We start from the raw sequence: 26,862 nt of genomic DNA, 5'->3' as shown, positions 1-26,862 counted from the left end.
TCCTTCAGTGAGCTAGCACTCCCAGAGGTCTCTGCCCACCAGGGCTCTTAACTAGAGGTTCTTTTTCCATTCTATTAAAAAAAAAAAAAAAAAAGAACTATGAACTACATTTCCCAGAAATCTCAGGTGTTATGGTAATTCTTTACTCCGCATCCCGGCCCAGGGAACTTTTCCCAGTGGATAAGTAGTAAGAGGCCGGGACTCAGATACTACCGCTTTTACTGTGTGTTACCGGAAAGGACCGTGGTGTGCCAAGGTATATAAAGAGTTCAGCTTAAACTCACTGAATAGTCTTTTACTCGCCTCTAGGGCGAGATACTCTGTAAGGAGCAATCCTCCGGAGTTTTACCGGAGACGACGCCATCTTGGCCACCGTGGCGCACTGCTGAACTACATTTCCCAGAAGGCATCTCACTTTCTCAGTGCCTGGGACTGATAGCAGGCAGCTCTGTAAAGAGTTGTATCAGACATTAAACTGGAAAGCATTTGCTACAGTATCGCAAACTGATGCCAGGCGGAAATTGAGACTGACAATTGGGTTCAAACAAAACAGGCAGACAAATGAGCTGTTGTGAAACTGTAATTTTTGCAACCATATGCCGTAGGGTTGTGACAATGTGTAGCAATCTGGAAAGCAGTATTCAGGTGAGCTGTGGGGTCCTGTGGGATGTTTGTTACTGTGTAACCTTGGTGTTAGGTCCCAAAGCTGGGGCAAACGATTGGGATGCTTAGTAACACATCAAAGCAGCTGATGTCCACCAGTCTTTTAGCACCACTAGTACTTGGTGAAAGTGTTACAGCTCTAAAGCGAAAGCTATCCAGGCATTTGGGAGACAAGGAACACAACAAAGTCACACCCTACAAACCTCAGGGAAGATTTATTAGGAAAGACCCAAGAACATAGGCGTCTGTACTTGGGAGAGAAGCAGCAAGAATAGAGCAGGAGGCAGGCATTATATAAGGTTTGGGGGGAAAGGGGGCGGAGCTTACAGGGCGGCCTGGGACTGGTGGAATTCTGTAGCCTGATCTTGCCCAACTCCACCACCTCTTATCCCCTATAGAGTAAATCTTGTCATCCTGTATAACAAGGGGCTGGAAATAGACTTTACAATGGTAGAGCTGTCTAGAAGGCAGGCCCTGGACAATCTAGCACCTCAAGGCGCTGGGCCTGGTCATTAGGTTAATCTGGGGGTGGGACTTGTGTGTGTCCAGGGGCTTACACATGGCATACCCTGCTTCCTACCCTGGATTCTCCCACTGGGGTTGGGCTGTCCTTTCCCAATTCTCGTCCCTCTATAATGTAGCCATTTTGGCCTCTTGTCTACCACTCTTGGTTTTCTGCGTTCCTGGTCTCTAGGCTTCTGCCTCTTCCCCTCGTCGCACACGGCCCAGTGTGAAAGCAAAACAAGACCCACCATTAACTGTGAGCCCTTTACCTTGCTAAACTGCTGAACCTGGGATATACGACTGCCCTTGTGGCTTACCAATATGTGTCTTACCAGATACCTTCCCAGATACCCTTCCACAGGATATATTCCCATACTTACCCACCCCACACACAGCCTCAATCCCAACCCCCCCCCCAATTTTCTGTCCAGATTCTAATAGCCAATTATATCTACAGCTATTTTCTATCAACTCTAATCCTTCCCCTTAAAAGGGACTTCAAGAATGAGAAGCTTCGCGCTTGCCTAGCAAGCTCAAGGCCCTGGGTTCGGTCCACAGCTCCGAAAAAAAAGAAAAAAAAAAAAAAAGAATGAGAAGCTTCCCTCTCAAATTCTGACTTTGGGAGGGGCAGCCTGCTTCAAGGCGTAGATTTTTCTTTCAAAACCTACTTTATTTAGGCTTCTTAAACACTTCAACTTCCCTTCTAGCCCACCAACTAGAGGTAGGGGAAAAAGAAGGTTAACAGGAAAAGGGAGTTGTGGACCCATTTGGAAGTAGTATCTCAGGGCAATCCCACTCTTCCTTGTCAGGATTCCAGTAGTCCAGATCAAGAGCAAACCCCAAAAATGAATCAGTAGTGGCAGCAAGATGCAGTAGAAACCCTAAGGCTCCATCAAATCGGCACAAGTCAGGGGAAGCAGCCAGAATCAGCCAGAATACCATGAGAAGTTCTTTTGGTGCTTTGCACAGTATAGGAATGCAAGAGGTTCTCTCACTGCTTGTGGGGTTCCTCTTGCCACTGAGCCAAATCCCCAACCCTGTGGGGTTCCATTTTTATTCTTTCTAAACATCACACCCCTCTGAGGAGTCTGTTTTCAACAAAACATCACATGCTCTCTCACAAGAGAGCTTCCAGAAAAACATCATGTGACACAAACCAAGTTGTTAAAGAAACCGGAAATTCCCGCTTCACCGCAAACACTTTACCATCTTAGCTACCTCTCCATCTCTCTTTTACAGTTTTGTTTTGTTTTTGTTTCTTTGAGACAAGAACTCATGTAGCTGAGCCTAGCCTCAAAGGCCTGCATAGTCTTGAACTCTGCCTGTACCTTATAAGTTTGGGAATTACAATTGTGTTTTACTTTTACATTTTAATTATCAATGAAAGAATAAAAAATGCAGCTAAGAAGTCAGAAGTTTAAAAAAGCCCTAAATACCTCAAATTCCAGACCCTGCCCTCTACCTGAACTAGCTGACCATAAAGTTAGATTAAAATCTTAGAGAATAATCTTGAGAAGCAGGAAGCTTCTCCCAGGAACTGATGGACCATAAAGTAAACAATCTTGAGAAACAGGGAGCTCCTCCTTGTGATTCACTGGTATTCTCGACATTTTCCAATGATGCCCTCCCTACCCGCTGGGGTTGAGGTTTCTTCCTTTAAATTCCCCTTGTCTTAGTTACTGGGGGTCGAACTCCACTGCCCCTAAGTGGGATATGAGTCTCGACCCCAGTGCACTGGTTCCTATCAGTAAACCTCATGTTTATTACAGCAAGGACGGTCTCACGTGAGTTCTTGGGGGGTCGCATCATCCCGAGACTTGAGTGAGGGTCTCCCTGCTCCGGGGGTCTTTCATCATGAATCTTGGTGTGGATCTCTTCGAGTTCCTCTCATTGAACCTTGAACTTATTGGGGAGACACACACACACACACACACACACACACACACACACACACACACACACGGTTGTAATGACTGTAGAAAGGCCTTTTCTCAGTTCTCAACTCTTGCTTTACACCTTTACACAGGAGAATCCATACTTGTGAAAAGCCTTATCAGTGCAGTGAATGTGGAAAGGCTTTTTACCAGAAGTCCCATCACATTAGACACTAGAGAATCCATATTCATTAAAACTCTGAAGCAAGAATAGGCTTGCTATGCAAATCACACTCCGCCCCCTACCAGTTTCCCCGCCCCTTTCCTGATGCTCTTTTCTACAGATAGTACCGAACGATCGGGAAGTCAACCAATTTCTAACTTTTTGGAGTGATTTTTTTTTCTTTTTTTTTTTTTTTTGGTTCTTTTTTTCGGAGCTGGGGACCGAACCCAGGGCCTTGCGCTTCCTAGGTAAGCGCTCTACCACTGAGCTAAATCCCCAGCCCCTGGAGTGATTTTTAAGTGCAGTAATGGAGGCGGATACAGGGTTCCGTGTATCCTCATTTCGATTTGGGGTGTCATCAGCTCGTCCGCGACACGGCGGAACCGTTAGAAACCCCACCCACCGGGAGCCACCTTGTCCGCCGCGGTGCCTCGGACTACATTTCCCAGAATGCTCCTATGGCTTCTCGCGGTAAAATCATGAGCACGGTGTGACCTCATAGCTTTGCTGGCAAGAGGGGAGGTGCAGTGAAGGATTGCACGGCTTGGGAAGCTTGGAAGGAAGGCCTGTGGCGTGGAACCCGCGAGGAGGCGGGGCGAACACCCAGGCCGGGCTTTGTGTGGCGGAGGAGTTGAAGTCGGAATTGTGCAGCTATTTTGTGAGCACTGATCGCGGCGCTGAGGAGCTAGACTGGTGATGAGCATCTGTTTCTGCTAACAGCTTGGCGGGCATCACCCGTTGGTGAGTGGGAGCGAGCGAGCTGGGGACAGGTGCGGTACTGTGTGTGGATATGGAGAGCTGCTGACTGGTTGAGTGTTCTGTCCCTGTATGGGCGTGCGACTGTGTGATATTGTGACCACGTGTAGCACAGTGCAGGCGCAGATACCAGTGGATTCTGTGTGGTAAACGGGCAGTTAGTTGTGTTCCCTTTTGAGTCCCTAGTGAGTGGCTCCTCATAGGTAGGTTTCCGGTAGCTGATTGTCCCTGTTGTGGGTCTGCGGATTGTGAGTGGAAGTTTTGGATGTGTGCCTCCTGCATGCGTTCTTCTTTAGCCTTTGCTCATGTTAGAAGTTCATGTGAGTGCTACATGCCTTCTTTCCTCTGTCTTTTATTGTGTTTGTTTGGACACCTGTGTGGGACTTCCCCAAGTTAAGTGGGATAGCGGCTTGCCGTTCGATATTCCAGCAGTATGAAATATATATACTGCACTTATCCATCTCTACTGCTTATAGTACCCATATGAGTGATTCAAACTTCTTAATTTTTACTGTTTTAAATTTACTTTACATCCCAATCTCAGCCACCTCCTTCCTCTCTTCCCAATCCCACCCTTACAAATCCCCTTCCTCCATCTCCCCCTCCTTCTCAGAAACATCTAGTCCCAGCAGGTCTAGGTACATCTCCCACTAAGGCCCAGTCAGGCACTCCAAGCAGGGGGATCCAATGGAAGGGAACAGAGACAGAGAGCCCCAACTCCACTTGTTAGGGGACCCACATGAAAACCAAGCCGCACAGTTGCTACAAGTGTGTAGGGGGTCTAGGTCCAACTCTCGCATGCTCTCTGGTTGGTGACCCAGGCTCTCTGGAGTCCCATGGCCCCAGGTTAGTTAACTCTGGGTCTTGTGGTGTCCTTGACACCTCTAACTTGCTCACTTCTATCCTCCAGTCTTCCACAAGACTCCCTAGGCTCTGCCTGATGTTTGACAGTTGGTCCCTGCATCTGCCTCCATCTGCTGCTGCGTGAAGCCTCTCAGGAGACGGTTATGCTAGGTTCCTGTCTGCAAGCATAAGAGTATCATTAATAGTGTCGGGTTGGCTCTCTCACATGGGATGGGTCTCAAGTTGGGGCAGTCATTGGTTGGCTGTTCCCTCAGTCTCTGCTCCATCTCTATCCCTGCACATTTTGTAGATTAGAGAAGTTTTGGGTTGAAGATTTTTGAGGTGTATCCAAGTCCCCCTGCCTCTGGAAGTCCTGCCTGGGTAAGGAGGTGGCCAGTCTTCATATCCCCTCAGCTAGAGTTGAGTCACTCCTCCCCACCCCCGCCCCCAGAGGCTCCCTGTATTTTCCCTCTTCCCAAGCCTCCAGCTAGTCCCAGAGATAGAGTCCCCTCATTGGTTTCCATTTTCACTCCTAGCCCTCTCAGTTCCCTTTCCCACCTTCTCCCCAGTTCCCTCTCTCCATACTGATGACTAGTTTCTCCTGAGAGGGATCCTCGGATTCTCTTTAGTTAGGGTTTTAGTGCTGTGTACAGACACCATGACCAATGCAAGTCTTATAAAAGAACATTTAATTGGGGCTGGCTTACAGGTTCAGAGGTTCAGTCCTGTATCATCAATGTAGGGACATGACAGCATCCACGCAGGCATGGTGCAGGAGGAGCTGAGAGTTATACATGTTCATCTGAAGGCTGCTAGAAGACTGGCTTCCAGGCAGCTAGGATAAGGGTCTTCAATAAAGCCCATGCCCACAGTGACACTTATCCTCCGACAGCGTCACACCTACTCCAACAAGGGTACACCTCCAAATAGTCTGACTCCCTGGGCCAAGCGTATAGAAACCCTCACACCTCCCTTGGATCGCTTTATTACCCAGTGTCCTTGGGTTGATGGATCGTAGCATGGTTGTCTGCACTTGATGGCTAATGTCCATTTATTAGTGAATGAGTACACACCACACGTGTATTTCTGGCTCTGGGATACCTCACCCAGGACGATGTTCTCAAGTTCCATCCATTTGCCTGCAGAATTCGTCTGAAGTATACTGCACTTACTCATCTCATCAAATAGTCTACCTTTTTATTTTATATTTATGAGTACACTGTCGCTGTCCTCAGACACACCAGAAGAGGGCATCAGATCTCATTACAGATGGTTGTGAGCCACCATGTGGTTGCTGGGATTTGAACTCAGAACCTCTGGAAGAGCAGTCAGTGCTCTTAACCGCTGAGCCATCTCTCTAGCCCTCTGGCAATGCTCTTGTCTCAAATCTCAGAAGTGCTGAGATTTCCGACACTTGCATCATGATGTAGCCTATGCAAGAATTGTATTGTTGTGCCAGGAAGTCTTTGTGAACCCCAAAGTCCACCAAGGAGCCGTCTCCTATGTGATAGCATTAGGGTCTCTTTATTACAAGCTCGGGCTTGGGCTCTCCTCCAACCCAACCCTGACGCAGGAGGACGGGAAGGGAAGGTGGAGCAGCCTGGAAGCTTCAGCAGGACAGGGTTTTACAGGAGAATAGGAGCAGGTAAGGGGGTGGGGTAGAGGGTGTCCTGTTTGGCAAGCATCTAATGGAATGACTGTAAGCCTACAGGTGGTGCTCTGAGGTAATCACAGTCTGAAAATACACCCGAAGTAACTGGACTTATCTTTGGTTAACTGTTGCTAGGAAGTAGTTAAGGGGTAGCTCTGGGGTGTGAGCCAAGGACCAGCCTGATACATGGGTGCAGCTTGGGTTCTGCTGCAGGTCAGGTTCTCAAGGCTTTTTTTTTTTTTTTTCCTTCTCTTTAAGATGGAGGCTGGTCCAAGATGGAGTAGGTTTGGCCTCTTCGTGTGTACGCTTGTGTGCACGTGCGCCATGTTGCCCAAACCCTTCCTGTTCTGTTCCAGAGCCTGGCTCTCTGAAGTTCGGGACGCTGAGATATTTGTCCCTTCTTCCCACTTTAGACCCCTCACAGTGTGGGGAATGGCTGCCATGGGCACCGGGTCAAGTGGGGTCTCACCGTTGTTTGTCTCCCCCAGTTCCACCCTGTTCCAGAGGAGCAGCACAGAGGACCTGCCACTATCAAGGTCATGGCTCAGGTGAGGTTTATTTTTATTTGGATACAGTCGTTTCATGTCTAGTACAGACAAATGTCTGCTTTCTTCAACGTGATGCTTTTTTTTTTTTTTTTTGGTGTTGAACAAGGCACCTTCAGTTTAAGTCTAAACATAGTCTCGCCCTTGCTCTAAGGCCATGGTAGCCCAGTCATGGTAGGGTCCTTGCGATGGGCAGAGGGCTACCTGCTAAGGCAGTGGTTCTCCATCATCCTAGTGCTGTGACCCTTTAATACAGTTCCTTGTAGCGATGATCTCTTGTGTGCTGTGTAGAGGCATTGTCTGTCAATAAGAAGCTGGTGGCCCATCAGCAAGAGGAGGGAGTAAGAGGCGGGAGTTTCTCGGGAGATTGGAACTCTGGGAGATAAGATGGTCAGAGGCTGGAGGTGTGCCCTGGGATCTGAGAAAGTTGGACGCAAACCTAGAATAGAATGAATGGGTTAAATACGTGACGAGCTAGTCGGGGAGCGAGCCCAAGCTTATGGCCTAGCATTCGTTCATAGATAACTAAGTCCAGAGTCATTATTGGGGAACCGGGAAGTGATGGGTATAAAAGCCTGTGGTTACAGTTCCGCATGCTGGGTGACCCCCAGCTGTAACAGTATTTTTGTTGCTGCTTCATAACTGTAGTTTTACTGCTGTTATAAATCGTAATGTAAACATCTGTGTTTTCCGATCTAAGGTGGCCCCCGTGAAAGGGTGGCTATAACCTCAAGTGGGTCGTGATCCACAGGTTGAGAACTGCTGCTCTGAAGAGTCTCTAGGAGACAAATGGAAAAGCTTTGGGGGCAGGGGTCCAGCTAGGATCACAACCGAAAAGTGGTGGTGCATGCCTTTAATCCCAGCACTCAGGAGACAGAAGCAGGAAGAGCGCAGTGAGTTCCAGGCTAGCCAGGACTACCTAATGTGATCCTGTCTCAATCTAACAACAACAAAAAGAAGAGAGAAAATAAGTGTGACTGTTCTACTCAGTTTCAGTCTTAGAACATCCATGTCTCCTGATCTATGAGCCTCTTAGCTTTGGAGCCATGACTGCTGGTTGGTCAAAGCTCTGTGAAACCTTAACTCTAATGTCATTGAGCCTTTCTTTCTTTTTTTTTTCTTTTTCTTTCTTTCTTTTTTTAATCTGTTTATCTCTTGGGGTGTTTTTCCTGCCAAGTATGTCCGTGCATCCCATGTGTGCCATACCTGCGGAGGCCCGAAGAGGGTGTCAGATCCCCTGGGACTGGATTGTTGGTAAGGGGATTTGAACCCCAGGTCCTCTGGAAGAGTAACCAATGCTCTCAACTGCTGAGCCATCTCTCTGGCCCGATACCATTGTATGAAGCAGCATCTTTCTCAGTCGTTTTCCTGAAGCTCAGTAACAGGGGCAGTTGACAGGTTGGCAGTGGTGTTTTTCATACCACTGTTTCCCACATTAAGGTTATCTTTTTGTAGGGCATGTGGGCCTGTGCCACCAGACAGGCATAAGAACTGGTAACGCTGAGTGAGCTCAGACCCCAGGGATCTCAGAGACTTGAGAACAGCAGGAGTTGAGCGACTTCCTCTCTACCTGCTCTGCAACCATGGCACCCCAAGGAGAGGACCATGGGCATTCAGTCATGTAACGTAGCACATGGAGTCCTTCCCCATGGAAAGAGAGCACCACTAACCTCTCAAATTCAGCCAGTAGAAAACACCCACCCCTTAAGTCCCAGCCCACTCCCCAAGGTTCACATAGTCCCTGTCCATGTGGAATAAAGCACACAGGCTGTTTCACAGTGGCTTGTCCTTACTGAGTGTAACACTTACGGAAGAGTTCGCTCTCCTGGAGCATTCACTGCTGGATCTTGGACCCGCCTGGCTAACCAGGCTCTTGCCTCCTCTGCAGAGGCTCCTGTCAGAGTGGCAGCTCCAGCTGCTGCCACTGCCACTGTTGCTGTAGCTGGTGAGAGACCCCGGCTATGGCCACCCAAATCTCTTCGCTTTTCTTCTGAGAGTTGTAACACTCCTGGCACTCCTGGCTGTCCAGGAGCCCCATGGGACCTATCTGTTCCCATCTCTAAACACCCTTCTCAGTCTGGCCTGGTGTACAGAGGCATCTCACGCCCCAGAAGGAAGCAGATGGACAGCACACATCTTTTGTGTGTGTGTGTTTGTTTTCAGACTGAGTCTTCTAGGCTGGCTTCCAACTCATTCTTTAGCTGAGGATAACCGTGGGCCATCCTGCCCTCCTCTCTCAGGCGTTGGACTTACAGGCATGTGCCACCAGGCCCAGTTGATATAGAGCTCTAGGGATGGAACCCAGGGTTTCATGGCTGCTGAACAGGTATTTTACCAAGTGAGCTACGTCTCAGGTCAGAGAAGTCTTTAAAGATTAATATTAACCTAAATGTCTAATGGTAGATAAAAATTGCCATTTATTCTGGGTGGCTCATGCCTGAACCCCAGTGTTTAGGATGATGGTAGATTTGAGGCAGCTTGCACTATGGTGAGTTCAAGGCTACCCTGTAGTACATAGTGAGCCCCATCTTGAAAAGCCAAGGACTGGGAAGTAGCTTATTGGTAAAATACTTTGTCTAGCATGAGAAGGCCCTGAATTCATGGATTTTATCCCAGACAATAAGCAGGTGAACAAGACATTGGCATTTATTATCCTTAAGATGGAGTAGTATTTAATCTGAAATAAATATGCCTCTATGCTTATTATAACAAGTTGTCTGTCCTGTCCCCTCCACCTCCTATCCCCTCACACCCCGCCTCCTACCCCCTCCACCTCCTATCCCCCACACCCACCTCCTACCCCTCACACACCCACCTCCTACCCCTCACACACCCCACCTCCTACCCCCTCCACCTCCTATCCCCCCACACCCACCTCATCCCCCCACACCCACCTCCTACCCCTCACACACCCCACCTCCTACCCCCTCCACCTCCTATCCCCCACACCCACCTCCTACCCCCTCCACCTCCTATCCCCCCACACCCACCTCCTACCCCTCACACCCCACCTCCTATCCCCCCACACCCACCTCCTACCCCACACACACCCCACCTCCTATCCCCCCACACCCACCTCCTACCCCTCACACCCTACCTCCTACCCCACACACACCCACCTCCTACCCCACACACACCCCACCTCATCCCCCCACACCCCACCTCCTACCCCCTCCACCTCCTATCCCCCCACACCCACCTCCTACCCCACACACACCCCACCTCCTATCCCCCCACACCCCACCTCATCCCCCCACACCCCACCTCCTATCCCCCCACACCCACCTCCTACCCCTCACACCCTACCTCCTACCCCACACACACCCCACCTCCTACCCCTCACAGACCCACCTCCTACCCCTCACACCCTACCTCCTACCCCTCACACACCCCACCTCCTACCCCTCACACACCCCACCTCCTACCCCTCACACACCCCACCTCCTACCCCTCACACACCCCACCTCCTACCCCTCACACACCCCACCTCCTACCCCACACACACCCCACCTCCTACCCCTCACACACCCCACCTCCTACCCCTCACACACCCCACCTCCTACCCCTCACACACCCCACCTCATCCCCCCACACCCCACCTCCTACCCCTCACACACCCCACCTCCTACCCCTCACACCCTACCTCCTACCCCCTCCACCTCCTATCCCCCACACCCCACCTCCTACCCCCTCCACCTCCTATCCCCCACACCCCACCTCCTACCCCCTCCACCTCCTATCCCCCCACACCCACCTCATCCCCCCACACCCCACCTCCTACCCCCTCCACCTCCTATCCCCCCACACCCACCTCCTACCCCTCACACCCTACCTCCTACCCCACACACACCCACCTCCTACCCCTTACACCCTACCTCCTACCCCACACACACCCCACCTCCTACCCCTCACAGACCCACCTCCTACCCCTCACACCCTACCTCCTACCCCTCACACACCCCACCTCCTACCCCTCACACCCCCCACCTCCTACCCCCCACACACCCCACCTCCTACCCCTCACACACCCCACCTCCTACCCCTCACACACCCCACCTCCTACCCCACACACACCCCACCTCCTACCCCTCACACACCCCACCTCCTACCCCTCACACACCCCACCTCCTATCCCCCCACACCCCACCTCCTACCCCTCACACCCTACCTCCTACCCCACACACACCCCACCTCCTATCCCCCCCACCCTACCTCCTATCCCCCACACCCACCTCCTACTCCCCACCCCACCTCCTATCCCCCCACACCCCACCTCCTACCCCACACACCCCACCTCCTATCCCCCCACACCCCACCTCCTACCCCCTACTACCCCACACCCCACCTCCTACTCCCCACCCCACCTCCTACCCCCCACACCCCACCTTCTAACCCCCACACCCCATCTCCTACCCCCCACACCCCACCTCCTACTCCCCACACACCCCTTTATTTTAAACAGGTCTCAGTTTGTAGACTAGGCTGGCATTGAACACCCGAGACTGGCTGGGATTAAAAGTCTGTACTACCTAGCCTGGCTTATTTATTTATATGTCTATCAATATTAAGATTTTTTTCTTCTTTTTCTCTTCTTTTTCTTTTTTCTTTTTTTGGAGCTGGGGACCGAACCCAGGGCCTTGCACTTGCTAGGGAAGCGCTCTACCACTGAGCTAAATCCCCAACCCCAAGATTTATTTTTTTTAATATGGGGGAGGGCACCTGATTGTACCGTATTTCAGTCCTAGTTCTGAACACTGTGTTGCTCCGTCCTCAGAATGAAGGAATTTGTGTTTTCTTCCTTGTTGTAGAGACAGGTTCTCCTCAGCCTAACTTAGGATTCAGTTGTGTCCTGTGACGGGCCTGTCAGACTTGTGATTACAGTCACGCAGCATCACGCCCCATACATTGATTCCTTTGTTTGGTTTTTGTTTTTCAAGGCAGGATTTCTCTGTATAAACATGGTTGTTCCGGAATTCCCTCTGTAAACCAGGCTGGCCCCACACCCAGAGTTCTGCCTGCCCCCGCCCCTGCACTCAGCTACATTAATTACTCTTTGTTCCATTTTCCTAGTTATTGGTCTATTTATATCTACACTCTGATATTCACTGTTGCTGGCTTGGCAGAAATGAAGATGTTCCAGATCCTTCTGTCTCTGGATCAATAGTCTTGACTATCAGACTATTGGAGTGTGGGCTCCAAGAAATGGCATGTTGTTTTTTTTTTCCCCCAGCTATCTCATCCTGGGAGAAAGGAAAGGTCCCAGCCTTTGTCTCCTGGAAAGAGATTTACATCTCACAGCTTCCAGAGTACCGGAGGGGCTGAGCCTGAAGCCCAGAGAGTGATGATGGGTTAGTGGAGGTTGAAACCACACCCTGACCAAGACCGCTTAGATGTTCATGCCCTCGGCCCTCCTTCTAACTTTCAGTGTCAAGGACAGCCCTCTGCTGTATACTCTTAATTAGGTTCCTTTAAATGAGAACAGGTGGCCCAACCTATATTGGGCACAGGGCGGGGCCCCAAGCTTGATGATGTCATTGCCACGCATTAGTCAGTGAGTTTCATGGTTTTTTATTTCTAGTGTGTGAATGTTTGCCCCCTTGTCTTTGTCAGTACCGTGTGCATTCAGCCAGAAGAGGGCGTCAGATCCCCTCAGACTGCAGTATGGGTGGTTGTGGGTTCTCAGAACCAAACTCAAGTTCCCTCAAAGAGCAGTAAGAACCTCTCTAGCCCATCAGTGCGTTTCCATCTGGTCAAACACATCATCTTCTTTTGGACTCAGACACGTCCTCCCCATCCCTCAGTGTCCTTGTTCCCATCTGATCTGTTTACTCTCTAGATGCCACCACTTCCTGAAACTATCCTTTCCCTGGGTTTTCCTCTGAGACTCTCCTGTTGACTTCTGCCTCTTTCCTGCATCCCATGGCCTTTTGGGGTTTACTCCCTCGTTCTGGAGGACCACATCCTTCAGTAGTCTCCCAGGAACCTGTACTTGAGTCCTTGCGCATATCTAGGAATGTACGAGCAGAACGGAAGATGGTTTAGCTATGGTCGTCTTGGTCAGAGTTTATCTTTCTCCACTGGCTACTGAATTGTTTCTTGTGTCCAGAAGTCTTAAGGATCCATGACTCCTCTGCCTCCTGATGCCTTTCACAAAGCCCGCTGTCTTTCTGGATGCTTCTAATGTCCCTTCTTTTTCTTCTACCCCGAGATTTTTCTCTTGGCTGTTTGAGAAAAGAAGACCGTAGGTGGGAATGCAATGAGGCTTTGTGTAAGTCATTTAGTGCAGAGGTCCTCCCGGCTGCGTCCGTGCCTTCCCAGCTTCCTGTGGATAATGGAGGAATTCATTCCAGCACAGTGGTTTGTTCACAGGCCTTCTCTATGACTCCAGACATTTATCCTCACTGCCTTTAGCTTGTTCTCCCTTATTCCTTTTCGACTGTTTTTCCTACATAGAAACAACCCTCTTCCCTCTTCTTCCTCCTTTTCCCGCTACCCTCCCCCTTCTATTAACCAAGCGATGTGTGGGTGTTGTTCCAGGTGTCAGTACTGTTCCATGATGTGTACATAGACTTCTCTCAGGAGGAGTGGGAGTGCCTGACTGAGGAGCAGAGAGATTTATACAGAGATGTGATGTTGGAGAATTACAGCAACCTGCTTTCAATGGGTAAGGACGTCCATCCACACTCCCTCGCATTTGCCCTTTGCTGGGTTGTTTCCTCAAGGGTTCTCAGGATGCTTGCCTGCTTTTGAAAAAGCCGTCAGGCCTCTGCAGCCTAGTCCCACAGAGTGTGTCAAGTATTGCAGAGTGGCGACGGGAACCTATGTGTGGGGGCTCGTGCCTGTAACTGCAGCACTTGGGCCGCTGAGACCGGACTGCGGCTCATTCCAGGCCAGCCTAGGCTACATGGGACCCACCTCAAAAAGTAAAAATAGAAAAGAAAAGAAGAGCCAAAAATAGGTGAGCGTGTTGGCACACACTGGTAGTGCCAGCGCTTGGGAGGAGGAGGCAGAAGTCTGTAAGTTCTAGGCCAGCCAGGGCTACAGTAGATCCTGTCTTAAAACCTGAAAGGGAAAGAGAGGGAAAGCTGCGTGGAGTTACAGAGGCATGGAGTTACAGTTCCCTGTCTCCTGAAGTGTCCTTTACTCCTCTGTCACCCTTCTGCAATGCATACTTTGGATCCAGTTCCTTCCAAGCTTCTTGAAAGGCCTGCAGGTCTGGGGGACACTTGGGTGGTTGTGGGTGTAAGAAGTTTATTAGCAGAGTTATTAACACACGCACAGACGCACACCAGCATGGCTGAGACCGAGGACACCTCAGACCCCAGCATCACGGCACAGTGTGAGCTCTAAGAGCGACAGAGTCTGCTTCCAGCTCTGAAGCCGGGGCCTGTGATTGCCCATCAGGCAGTCGGGGAAGAGAAGTGTGGACTCTCTAGGTCCTTTGGTGTGCTCAAGCCTCCAACCTCACATCTGATGAGAAACCCAAGGACCTGGGATGCTGTTGGGATGCTCTCCACAGGGTGCCTGTGAGTGCCTGTGAGGCCAGGGAGAGGGGCCTGCAGGGGCTGCGGCCTGAGCAGCAGCGCGGTCTGGACTCCAGTACTTCTTAGCAACCTCTTATCTGTCCGCTGTCCGCTGTCCGCTGGAATGTGTATTTTCATACATTGTCAAAGATACACCCCGCTCTCCATCTCCCCCTTTTCCTTCTCTATTTATGTTGCTCCTTCACTCTGTCTGGGGATCAGCCAGGGCCTGTGCCTGCTAAGCGAGCCTTGTACCACCGACCTGCCATTCTGTCGACTTGCTTTCTTACCTAGGTTTTCATCTGTCTGTTTTATTTGGGAGGTCCATACCGTCCTTGATTCATCCATACTTCTTTCTAACTACTGTTCGCTGTTTCTCTAATGAGTGCAGTTCTCGGCACAGAACCACAGAAGTGAAGATAGCATTGTAGCCGTGTCCGATTCACTGCCTGTTCTACCACAGAAGCACTGGCCCAGAGGCTGCCATAGAAACTGTCATCCGTGGGCCCCGTTTCCTGTGCTTGGTCAGGCTCTACTCACAGACATCAGCCTCTAGACCTCAGGTCTGCGATGGGTGAGGGACTGACGTTCACAGCTCATCCCTGAGGTCTGCCCTACCTCCCACAATAGTAATGTTCAGCTCTAGGCCTTATGTGTATGTGTGTACTTAAACATACATGTGGGGCTGGGGATTTGGCTCAGTGGTAGAGCGCTTGCCTAGGAAGCGCAAGGCCCTGGGTTCGGTCCCCAGCTCCGAAAAAAGGAAATTAAAAAAACAAAAAACAAAAAACATACATGTAATTTAAGGTAAATATAAAATAATGTGATCCTATAGCTTTTAAAAGTGAACTTATGGTGATTATCACTCCTTTCTCTCCTGTATTAACCATCTTCCTCAGTGTAAAATTACAGATAGCCCAGTACCCAGCCGTCCCTCTCTCCAGGGCTCCTACTGGAATGGCGTCTTTTCTCTCTCCTGGTTCCTGTGCTTGCTCCAGATTGTATGGTCACACCTGAGGATTTGGCGCCAGGAATGACACGAGACAGAACTTTTGTCTTTCTGGGTCTGGGTTACTTCACTTACACACATGGATGCACACATGCATGTATTCCTACTTTTTGAGGTAGGATCTCTCTGTGGAGCTCTGCCTGTCTGTAACTCTTCTCTGTAGACCAGTAGCCTAAAGTTCATGGAGTATGTGTGTGGCCTGCATGTGTGTGTCGTGTGGATGCAGTGCCCATGGAGGCCAGAAGAGGGCATCAGACCCCTAGGTGGAGTTACTGCCTAGCATTAAGACTTATTCCACAGTGGCATTGAGTATCTCCTACATACCGTGTAGTTCACAGAGGCACTCCTATGGCCTCACCCTGTTGTCTCTTAGTTCCTCATTATCTTGTTTTGTTTTATTGAGATGGTGTTTCTTGTAACCCAGACCTGCCTAGAACTCACAGTGTAGCGCAGGCTGACTTGAACTCAGAGCAGCTTTCTCCTTAGCCTCAGGAGTTCTGAGAGTACAGATGTGAGCCACCTCACCAGGGATTTCTCATCCACACTATTTTTTTTTAAATTTATTTATTCTTTTATGTTATGGGTACACTTGCTGTCTTCAGACACACCAGAAGAGGGCATTGGATCCCATTAAAGATGGTTGTGAGCCACCATGTGGTTGCTGGGAATTGAACTCAGGACCTCTGGAAGAGCAGTCAGTGCTCTTAACCGCTGAACCATCGCTCCGGCCCCTCATCTGCACGATTTATTGACTTAAACACACACACACACACACACACACACACACACACACACACTTTTTCCCCAAGCTGGGCAGTAGTGGCACATGCCTTTAATTCCAGCACTAGAGAGGCAGGGGAAGGTGGATCTCTGTGAGTTCAAGGCCAGCCTGATCTAGAGTGCATTCCAGGACAGCCAGGGCCACATAAAGAAACCCTGTCTCAAAACAAAACAAACAAAAAAAAGTAGTATTTATTTGTATGACTATTTCGCGCCACGTATGTGTGTATATGTGCACCCTGTGCATGCCTGGTACCTGCAGAGGTCAGAAGAGGGCATTGGATCTCCTGGGACTGCAGTTATAGTCAGCTGTGAGCTACCATGTATGTACAGAATGGAACCTGGGTCTTCTGCAAGACCTAGTGCTCTTAACTGCTGAGCCTACTCTGACCCCTTATTGACTGATATTCTCTCTCTCTCTCCCTCTCTCTCTCCCTCCCTCCTTCCCTCCCTCCCCCCCACCTCCTTCCTTCCTTCCTTCCTTAAAAATTTTTTCTGGGGGCTGGGGATTTAGCTCAGTGGTAGAGCGCTTACCTAGGAAGCGCAAGGCCCTGGGTTCGGTCCCCAGCTCCGAAAAAAAAAAACAAAAAAAAAAAATTTTTTTTTTCTGAACAGTTTTCTCTATGAAACCGTTTTGGAGACCAGGCTGGCCTTGAACTCACAGAGATCTGCCTCTGCCTCTCCTGAATGCTGGGATTAAAAGTGTGTGCTACCAAACTTGGCTGTATTTCTTTTTCCTTTAGTGATTTATTTTTATGTGTACTGGTGTTTGGCCTGCATGTATGTCTGTGGGAGGTGCCAGATCCTCTAGAATTGGGGTTAGATACAGTTGTGAGCTGCCATGTGGGAGTTGGGAGTTGAACCTGGGACTTCTGGAAGAGCAGCCAGTGCTCTTAACTGCTGAGTCATCTTTCCAACCTTGAATTTTTTTTTTTTTTCTTCTTAATACAGAGGCTCATAAAACCCAGACTGGCTTCAAACTTAGGGTGACTTTAGACTCTCAGTCCTCCTGCCTTTGTGTCCTGAGTGCTGAGGGTACAGATATTTGCCACTGTGCCTTGCTGACCTTCACCTAGCTTTCAAAAGTCACTTTAGATTGCCCATGTTTATAACACGTCTCGCAAACTATATCAATGGGATTGATCTCTTTTCTTTATTTAGTCCTGGAGTCAAGATGTGAGGCCCAGAAACTCTTCCTGAAGAAGGAGCTGTGTGAGATAGAAATGGCGCAGTGGGAGATAATGAGGAAGCTCACCAGACAGAACCTTCAGTGCTCCAGTCTCAGCGGTGCCCGGGAATGGAACGGCCACTGCGAGAGACTGCGCGGATCTCAGGAGAGACAGTTCAGCGAACTGATCATCAACCGTGAAGACGTGCCCACTCTCAGTCATTATCCATCCCTCAGGCTGCAGCAGACTGTTAGGAGTAAAGAGAAATACTGTGCAAGTAAAGAAAATAGGCAACACTGTAAGCACGCCTCCCTGTTTTCTCCCCATCAGATCATTCGCACCACTGAGAAGCCGTACGAGTGTAAGGACTGTGGCAAGACCTTTAGGCACCCCTCGGGGCTCACCCACCATCACAAAATCCACACCGGAAAGAAACCGTTTGAGTGTAAGGAGTGTGGGAAGACGTTCATTTGCGGCTCAGACTTGACACGACATCACAGGATTCACACAGGTGAGAAGCCCTACGAGTGTAAGGACTGCGGAAAAGCCTTTAGTAGCGGCTCAAATTTCACTCGTCATCAGAGAATTCACACTGGTGAGAAGCCTTATGAGTGTAAAGAGTGTGGGAAGGCTTTTAGCAGTGGTTCCAATTTCACTCAACACCAGAGGATTCACACTGGAGAGAAACCCTATGAATGTAAGGAATGCGGCAATGCCTTCAGTCAGAGTTCACAGCTTATTAAACATCAAAGAATCCACACCGGCGAGAAGCCCTATGAGTGCAAGGAGTGTGAGAAGGCTTTCCGGTCTGGTTCTGACCTCACTAGACACCAGAGGATCCATACTGGAGAGAAACCGTATGAGTGTAAGATTTGTGGGAAAGCCTATTCTCAGAGCTCACAGCTCATCAGTCATCACAGAATTCACGCTGGTAAGAAAGCCTACGAGGATGAGGACTGTGGGAAGAGCTTTAAGTACGACTCACAGCCTGTTCAGCACCAGAACTTGTATTGGTGATAAACCAAAACATATACAATGTACGGAAGGCTATCCAAGAATCTGTAGACCTCTAGACCGAAGAATGTAGAGACAGTTTACTTGTTGACTGTAGCTTGTTCATCTGAAGAAAACTTTGGAGAAGCAGCCTATGAATGTAGTGTATTTTGGAAGCTATTTAATAACAGTTTATATTTCTTTTGACTCAGATTATTCAGTCTGGCAAATAATTCATAAGAAAAGAGTGCTTTGGGGTTGGGGATTTAGCTCAGCGGTAGAGCGCTTGCCTAGGAAGCGCAAGGCCCTGGGTTTGGTCCCCAGCTCCGAAAAAAAGAAAAAGAAAAAAAAAAAACAAAACATATCACACGTCAGAAGAAAAGAGTGCTTTGGTCTTAAACATAACAATTCATGTGGCAATGTAATTTCATGGCTCTCATTTTTTAAAAATAATTGCTTCGTTAACATGTTTTTCCTTTTTGGAGAGAGGCATCTTTGAGACAGGGTTTCTCTGTGTAGCCCTGGCTGTCCAGAAGTTCTCTCTGTAGACCAGGCTGGCCTCAAGCTCAGAGATCTGCCCGCCTCTGCCTCCCGCGTGCTGGGTTAGAGGCGTGGGCCACTGCTACCTGCCGTGTTCTTGATGTGTTGAGGTGGTTTGTTCTTTGAGTCTGATGAGGTGTGCTCTTCTGAGCACGTTCACGAACAGCTTTCTGCATCCATCGCGAATAGGCTATTTCTGACATCCAGCAAAGTGCCATTTGTAACAAGATCAAGAGTTAAAGAGTTTATCTGGGTGGTGGTGCATGCCATTAATGCCAACACTCAGGAGGCAGAGGCAGAGGCAGAGGCAGGTCGATGTCTGAGTTTGAGGCCAGCCTGGTCTACAGAATTCCAGGACAGTCAGGGCTACACAGAGAGAGAGACCTTGTCTTGAAAAACTGAAAGAAAAGAGTTAAAAGATCTTTTTTTCTTGGTAAGTCAGGTCGTGTGGTGATTTATGAGGAAGACAACGTACATACAGAAGAGTGCTAGGAACATGAGGTTAGATGGCATTTAAAGCCCAACTGAGCACAGCCCCATTGCTGTTCCTCACACCCTTTGTGGAGCTGGCGTCTGGGAAAGTGTCAACTAGAGCAATAAATAAAGTTTTATTTATTTTATTTTGTGTGCCTGAGTGATTTGTCTGCACATACACATGTATGTGCACCACCCATGTGCCTGGTGTCCCAGAGGCCTGAGGAAAGGATTGGAGTCCCTGGAACAGTTTCCAAATAGTTCTAAGCCACCCTATGAGAGACCCCTGGTCCTTTATAAGAGTATCCAGTGCTCTTACCTGCTGAGCCATCTCTCGAGTCCTGAGATCAGTTCATTTGCTGACTCTGACACGATGACCTGATGACCTTTGGGAAACACTTGGAAGGTGGCAGGAAGGGTGGGTTGTTTTTTTTGTTTTGTTTTGTTTTTCAAGTCAGGGTTTCTCTGTAACCATAGCTGTCCTGGAACTCACTCTGCAGACCACATTGGCCTTGAACTCCCAGAGATCCTTCTGCCTCTGCCTCCCAAGTGCTGGGATTAAAGATGGAAAATACATATGCTTATGTGCTGGCAGCTCCTTATAGCTGAGTTTGAGGTCTGCCCTTTGTGGGCGGTAACAGCAGAACAGGTCTCTGGAGTAGAGCCCCTTTCCTCCCCAAGCCTTTTCCTGTGGCCCTGAGATTCCCTTTCTGTCTTTCTCACTGTGATGTTCAGTGTGGTTCACAGTTTGAGGGTACAGTGTGGCAGAGCGGGGATGGCAGAAGGTACATGGTCACATTGAATCTGCAGCCAGGAAGCAGAAAGATGGAATGCCAGGAGTCAGCTCGATTAAAAAAATCATTTTAAGGGGTTGGGGATTTAGCTCAGTGGTAGAGCACTTGCCTAGCAAGCGCAAGGCCCTGGGTTCGGTCCCCAGCTCCGGGGAGAAAAAAAATCTTTTTAGATTTATGTGCATGAGTGTTTCGTGTGTCTCTGTGTGTGTGTGTGTGTGTGTACTATTGTGCTTATATGCCTACTGATGATTGTGAGCCACCACGTGGGGCTTAGGAATGACTCTGGATGTACAGCAAATGTTTTTAACTATTCAGTCATTTCTTCAGTCCCAAGCCCTGCACCCCCTTTTTTTTTCTTTTTTTTTAAATTTATTTATTTATATCTAAGTACACTGTAGCTGTCTTCAGACACACCAGAAGAGGGCATCGGATCCCATTGCAGATGGTTGTGAGCCACCATGTGGTTGCTGGGAATTGAACTCAGGACCTCTGGAAGAGCAGTCAGTGCTTTTAACCACTGAGCCATCTCTCCAGCCCCCCCCCTCTTTTTTTTTCTTTTTTTTGGGGGGGGGTTCTTTTTTTCGGAGCTGGGGACCGAACCCAGGGCCTTGCGCTTCCTAGGTAAGCGCTCTACCACTGAGCTAAATCCCCAGCCCCTTTTTTTTTTCTTAAATTCAGGATGTTTCTTCCAATTTCAGTTAAACTGTCTGAAAATGTCCCATTCTCCCATTCCCACCTCCAGATTCCCAGAGACGTGCCTTGTGATTCTAAATCTGAAGTCGACAAGATCAGTTGCTCTTTGTGGTGGCACATGAGAGACGAGAGTCCAGCCTGGTCTACTTAGAAAGTTCCAGGACTGCTACACAGAAACCTTGTCTGGAAAAAGCAAAACCACAACAGCAAAAATTAGCAGGACTCTGACCTTGACAGCTTTTCATTGTCTTACTGATAAATCACTTTAAGTGCCTCCTGGTGGACCTTGTTTCTTTCAGATATTTTTTATGATCCATGCCCCCAATGGACATTTTTCCTAGGCATATCTTTTGGATTTTTTTTATGTGTATGAGTGTGCGTGTGTGTGCGTGCATGTGTGTGTGGGTGTGTGGGGGTGTACCTCCAACTTGTGCTGGCATTGAATCACCAAGAATTATACAAGGTTTGGGCCGCCATATGGGTTCTGAGAACTGAACTTGCGTTTCCAGTAAGATCAACCAGTATTCTTAACCAGTGAGCCATCTCCTAAGCCCCATCTGTGTATCTATTCATTTGGTTTTTGTGGGAGATAGGGTCATTCTACATTACCCCAGTTATTCTGGAACTCATTATGTAGACCAGGCTGGCCTCATACATGAGAGATCCCCCTGCCTCTCCCTCCCAGTGTGAGAGCTGAGATTAAAGGTGAGTGCTGCCACGCCCAGGGGAAACGGGTTCTCTCCTTCCACCGTGTGCTTACCAGGGAACGTAGAGCAAGCTCCACGGAGCATGTCTCTGGCTTAAATGCTCTTAATTTTAAAACTAGAAATGAAACAGATATGTTTTCTTACAACAGTAACACAGCAACACCTTTTGCCCTTATTTTCCCTAAGAGTACTCATAATCAATTGCTTACTCGGTTAGTTGGCAGTTAGACGGCTTCTGCTTGAGATCTGGAAGGTTTTTTAAAAATTATTTCAGGTATATGTGCTACACACATTACATGTGTGGAGGCCAAAGGATAACTTGTCCTTGACAGTGAATACTTAGAATCTCATATGCCCCAAGATGTCATCTGGCTGGTTTCAAACTCTTGAGCTCAATTGATCTTCCCACTTCTGCCCCAGAGTAACCAGAACTCCAGACACGAATCCTCATGGTCATCTTGCGCTATCTGGCCGGTGGCTTGGTTTGTTGAGACAGGGTCTCCCTGTGTACTCCACTCTGGCCTCAAACAGACCAGACTCAGCTGCTGAGATTGCAAGCCGATGCTCAGCTAGGACCCCTTGTTTTCCTATCGAGTGTGAGTAATTATACCACCTATTTCAGTGTTTCATTAGGGTTAATTCACGGTGCCTAAGGCTGTACCTGGGTGTGTTAGTCACTGCTTCCTGTTCATTGCTGTCCCTATTTATTGAAAGGCTTAACTTTCTGCAGACCAGCCTTAGAGAATATAATTAAAGACGATCCATTAATCAAAACTCTAACCATCACATTTACTTTATGTGGTTGAGACCAGGTCTTATTGCACAGCCCTGGCTGCCTTGGAACTCACTATGTAGCTCAGGCTGGTCTCAAACTTTGAGTGATCCTTCTGCCTTCAAAGTGTTGAGATTACAGACACAAACCAACTCAAGCATTTTATTATTTTTTGACAATTTAATATAGAAACTTAAGGTATTTTAGCAGTTCTTAGCTATTTTGGATCAGAGGTTGACAACATAAAGAATGAAGGCCAGATATCTAGTCTGCTACATGCTGGTGAATGAAAGAGCGTACCCCTAAACGGGGAGCCGCGTCTCTCGCTCCGATCGAGGGGTGGGGTGCCCCCAGGAATCACGAGTAGCCATTCTTGATGTAAAAGCACGAGGTAGCTTTATTAACAAGATCCCGGGTCTTAGCAGGATCCCGGGTCGATAGGTATCCCACACAGGAGACAGAGGAATCGACCCCGAGCTTCCAAACTCGGGGGGGGGGGGTGGTTATATAGGGGAGGTTAGGGGCATTCTCGAGGTTACACATGATTGGTCAATTCAAATGGTGCAGTTACTTTCGGTGCGAAATTACATCAGCAAGGAGTACATGCTCTCTAGCAGCTTGGCAGGCAGGTAGGGTGGCTCATCTCACTCAGGGGGGTGAAGGAAGGGGAGGGGGTGGCTACAGATGGTCAGTGTCCTTGGGGCTGATAGCTGGTTTGGCAGGTCCTATCTCTGGCTCTCCCTCAGGCACGTCCGGCCCTGCACATCCGGGCTCTGACAATGAGTAACCTTTATGAAACTCTAGTTCTACAGTGAACAGCCAGTACCTAAGAACAGTTAATATCTAAGTAGCTTTCTACATTTTTTTTGAGATGGTGATCGTTTTAAATCTAGTGATAGACTTCCGACTCGGAACTGCGCATGTGCATATGTCGCTCGGTGCAGACGGCTGGGCAACTCGGCAACATGTCGCAGTTACAGATGAGAAGCGGAATGCCAAGCTGCGGCAACGGAACCTGAAGCTGCAAGAAGCATCAGACAGGAGCCTGTCACAGCCTGAAAATGGAGATGTGCCTGAAGAACCAGAAAAAGGTGGAAAAGCTAAAAAGGCCCTGAAGCATTCTGTGACTGCGGGCTCAGCAGAAGCACAAAGTGGAGGCGTGCCGGAGGAGACTGTGGAAAATGCCAGAGTTAAAAAAGTCACCCCGGGGTTGGGAATTTAGCTCAGTGGTAGAGCGCTTGCCTAGGAAGCGCAAGGCCCTGGGTTCGATCCCCAGCTCCGAAAAAAAGAACCAAAAAAAAAAAAGTCACCCCAAAAACTTAGCATTTTAACCAATGGAGAAGCAGCAGCAATGCCGTCTACAGATCCAGAACTAAAGAAGAAGAGGAAAATTGGAAATGACGCTGAGCCTGATACCAAAAAAGCAAAAACTGAAGAAAGCACGGAGGCTCGTGAGGAACCAGAAGACGGCGTCAATGAGAACACCCTGAAGGCCATAGAAGAAATGGGCTTCAAGCACATGACAGAGATCCAGCATAAAAGTATCAGGCCACTTCTGGAAGGCAGGGATCTTCTGGCGGCTGCGAAAACTGGCAGCGGCAAGACCCTCACTTTCCTCATCCCTGTGATCGAGCTCATTGTCAAACTGAAGTTCATGCCCAGGAATGGAACAGGAGTCCTGATTCTCTCTCCTACCAGAGAACTGGCCATGCAGACCTTTGGTGTGCTTAAGGAACTGAGGACACACCACGTTCACACGTACGGGCTGATCATGGGTGGCAGTAACAGGTCTGCTGAAGTGCAGAAGCTTCTCAATGGGATCAACATCGTCCTGGCCACCCCAGGCCGGCTCCTAGACCACATGCAGAACACACCAGGGTTTACGTACAAGAACCTGCAGTGTCTGGTTATCGATGAGGCTGACCGTATCTTGGATGTTGGGTTTGAAGAAGAATTAAAGCAGATCATTAAACTTTTGCCAGCACGTAGGCAAACCATGCTCTTCTCTGCCACACAAACTCGAAAAGTTGAAGACTTGGCAAGAATTTCTCTGAAAAAAGAGCCACTGTACATGGGCGTTGACGACAACAAAGAGGTTGCCACAGTGGATGGTCTTGAGCAGGGGTATGTTGTTTATCCCTCTGAGAAGAGGTTCCTTCTGCTTTTCACATTCCTTAAGAACCGGGAGAAGAAAGTGATGGTCTTTTCATCCTGTATGTTAGTGAAATACCACTATGAGCTGCTGAACTACATTGACCTGCCTGTCTTGGCCATCCATGGACAGCAAAAGCAAAATAAGCGAACAACCACGTTCTTCCAATTCTGCAACGCAGATTCGGGAATACTGCTATGCACCGATGTGGCGGCCAGAGGGCTGGACATCCCTGAAATGGACTGGATTGTTCAGTACGACCCTCCCGATGACCCCAAGGAATACATTCATCGGGTCGGCAGAACAGCCCAGGGCCTGAATGGAAGAGGGCACTCCCTGCTCATCCTGGGCCCTGAAGAGCTGGGTTTCCTTCGTTACTTGAAACAATCCAAGTTTCCATTGAGTCAGTTTGACTTCTCCTGGTCTAAAGTTTCTGATATTCAGTCTCCACTGGAAAAACTGATCGAAAAGAACTACTTTCTGCACAAGTCTGCCCAGGAAGCGTACAAATCCTACATACGGGCATATGACTCCACTCTCTCTTTTTTTTTTTTTTTTAAAGATTTTATTTATTTTATATAAGTGAGTACCCTGTCACTCTCCTCAAACACACCAGGAGAGGGAATCAGATTGTGTTGCAGATGGTTGCGAGCCACCATGTGGTTGCTGGGATTTGAACTCAGGACCTCTGGAAGAGCAGTCAGTGCTCTTAACCACTGAGCCACCTCTCCAGCCCATGACTCCACTCTCTCAAGCAGATCTTCAATGTCAACAACTTAAATTTGCCTCAAGTTGCTCTGTCTTTTGGTTTTAAGGTCCCTCCCTTTGTTGATCTGAATGTGAGCAGCCACAGCAGCAAGCTTAAAAAGAGAGGTGGTGGCGGGGGATTCGGCTACCAGAAAACAAAGAAAGTGGAGAAGTCCAAGATCTTTAAACACATCAGTAAGAAGCCAGCAGGCCGCAGGCAGTTCTCCCACTGAGGCGATTTGCCTTCTGCCTGGACTGACTTTGCCCAACTTCCTCCTCCTCCAACCCTCCTCCCCAGTACTCTTTAAAAAGGAACGTTTATCACAAAAAAAAAAAAAAAAAAAAAAAAATCTAGCCTGGAACTCATGATAAGCCAGAACGGCCTCAAACTCTATAGAGATTCTCCTGCCTCCAAGTCCTGGGACTAAGGGCATGCGCCACCACGTCTTAAAAAACTAGTAATTTTAAGGTAAAGCAAAGAAATATGTTTGTGGGACTAGGAGAGAAAAATGAAAATAAAAGGCAAAAAAGTCGGTGATATTAAATTTGAGTTAGTGGTACCCATTCTTTAGTCTTTGGCTGTCTGCTCTAGCCATGCCGCTTCTTTTGTCATTTTTTTTTAAAGATTTTATTTATTTATCATATACAAGTACACTGTAGCTGTCTTCAGACACACCAGGAGAGGGCATCAGATCTCTTTACAAATGGTTGTGAGCCACCATGTGGTTGCTGGGAATTGAACTCAGGACCTCTTAACCACTGAGCCATCTCTCCAGTCCCTCTTTTGTCTTTTTTTTTTTTTTCTTTCCTTTTTCCTTAGTCCAGTTTCTCAAATCTTATGAACAATGCCCTCCAATGTGGCTGGAAAAATGCTCTTGCAGTGGACCCCCAAGGTTCCATTCAGCATCCACATGGTGGCTTATATACATTCAGATTGCCCTCCTCCGGCACCAGGTACGAAGGTGGTGCACGCAGAGTTTCGGCAAAACAAGCATACACAAAAATCTAAATAAAACTTAGTCTAAGAACCTGGGCAAAAGCAAACCACATGATAGGAATGTCCTTTAAAATCTTATTCTAGGGCTGGAGAGATGGCTCAGTGGTTGAGAGCACCGACTGCTCTTCCCGAGGTCCTGAGTTCAGATCCCAGCAACCACATGGTGGCTCACAACCATCTGAAATGAGATCTGATACCCTCTTCTGGTGTGTCTGAAGATAGTGACAGTGTAATCATAATATATAATAAATAAAATATTTTAAAAAAATATTATTCTAAGACGCACTCATTTGCAGTCACCTCCACAGCAAACCTGTGAACATACTAAATACACAATTTCCCAAAAGAAAACCAGACTTTCTTCAAATACTTAAGAAAAGCTGAGATGCGGCTCCTTTCCCTGTCCAGGCAGTGAGTGTGGCGCATGCGCACTGGGGGGCGTGAGGCCGTCCC

General features: G+C 48.6%; 2 protein-coding genes and 1 pseudogene across 9 annotated transcripts; all 3 read left to right on the top strand.

The window, feature by feature from the left end:
- Positions 1-3,776: 3,776 nt before the first annotated feature.
- Positions 3,777-19,693, top strand: Zfp566 (zinc finger protein 566). 8 transcript variants are annotated; one of them, XR_015636982.1, is made up of 5 exons: positions 3,777-4,005; positions 7,003-7,062; positions 13,597-13,723; positions 17,533-19,022; positions 19,438-19,693. XR_015636982.1 is itself a non-coding variant. In NM_001134726.1 (4 exons), the coding sequence occupies exons 2-4, from the start codon at positions 7,054-7,056 to the stop codon at positions 18,555-18,557; spliced, it is 1,161 nt and encodes a 386-aa protein (NP_001128198.1). In that variant the 5' UTR covers positions 3,833-4,005; positions 7,003-7,053; the 3' UTR covers positions 18,558-18,875. The 8 variants fall into 8 exon arrangements, 2 of the variants coding, with proteins under 2 accessions (XP_087440667.1, NP_001128198.1); XR_015636987.1 differs by having other exon boundaries at positions 17,533-19,038; positions 19,448-19,693; XR_015636978.1 differs by having other exon boundaries at positions 17,533-19,038.
- Positions 15,009-15,130, top strand: LOC120100358 (small nucleolar RNA SNORA5; annotated as a pseudogene).
- A 3,705-nt stretch (positions 19,694-23,398) lies between the features above and the next one.
- On the top strand, positions 23,399-25,718 carry Ddx18l1 (DEAD-box helicase 18 like 1). The gene is made up of 3 exons (XM_087606986.1): positions 23,399-23,711; positions 23,820-25,198; positions 25,408-25,718. Exons 1-3 carry the CDS (start codon positions 23,442-23,444, stop codon positions 25,643-25,645), a joined length of 1,887 nt encoding a protein of 628 aa, XP_087463112.1. The 5' UTR covers positions 23,399-23,441; the 3' UTR covers positions 25,646-25,718.
- Positions 25,719-26,862: the final 1,144 nt, after the last annotated feature.

The sequence above is a fragment of the Rattus norvegicus genome, chromosome 1 (genome assembly GCF_021556685.1).
Source record: "Rattus norvegicus strain SHRSP/BbbUtx chromosome 1, alternate assembly SHRSP_T2T, whole genome shotgun sequence".
NCBI classification, from domain to species: Eukaryota; Metazoa; Chordata; class Mammalia; order Rodentia; family Muridae; genus Rattus; species Rattus norvegicus.
The sequence above is the reverse complement of the archived record's forward strand: the minus strand, read 5'-3'. Positions and strand labels throughout refer to the sequence as shown.

Excerpts from the sequence above, each read along its gene's own strand:
- Zfp566 (NM_001134726.1), top strand. Across the intron at positions 13,724-17,532 it reads CAGCAACCTGCTTTCAATGG|TCCTGGAGTCAAGATGTGAG; the intron begins GTAAGGACGTCC and ends TTCTTTATTTAG.
- Ddx18l1 (XM_087606986.1), top strand. The coding sequence starts at position 23,442 with ATGTCGCTCGGTGCAGACGGCTGGGCAACTCGGCAACATGTCGCAGTT. Across the intron at positions 23,712-23,819 it reads AAAATGCCAGAGTTAAAAAA|TCACCCCAAAAACTTAGCAT; the intron begins GTCACCCCGGGG and ends AAAAAAAAAAAG. Across the intron at positions 25,199-25,407 it reads TACATACGGGCATATGACTC|CCACTCTCTCAAGCAGATCT; the intron begins CACTCTCTCTTT and ends CAGCCCATGACT.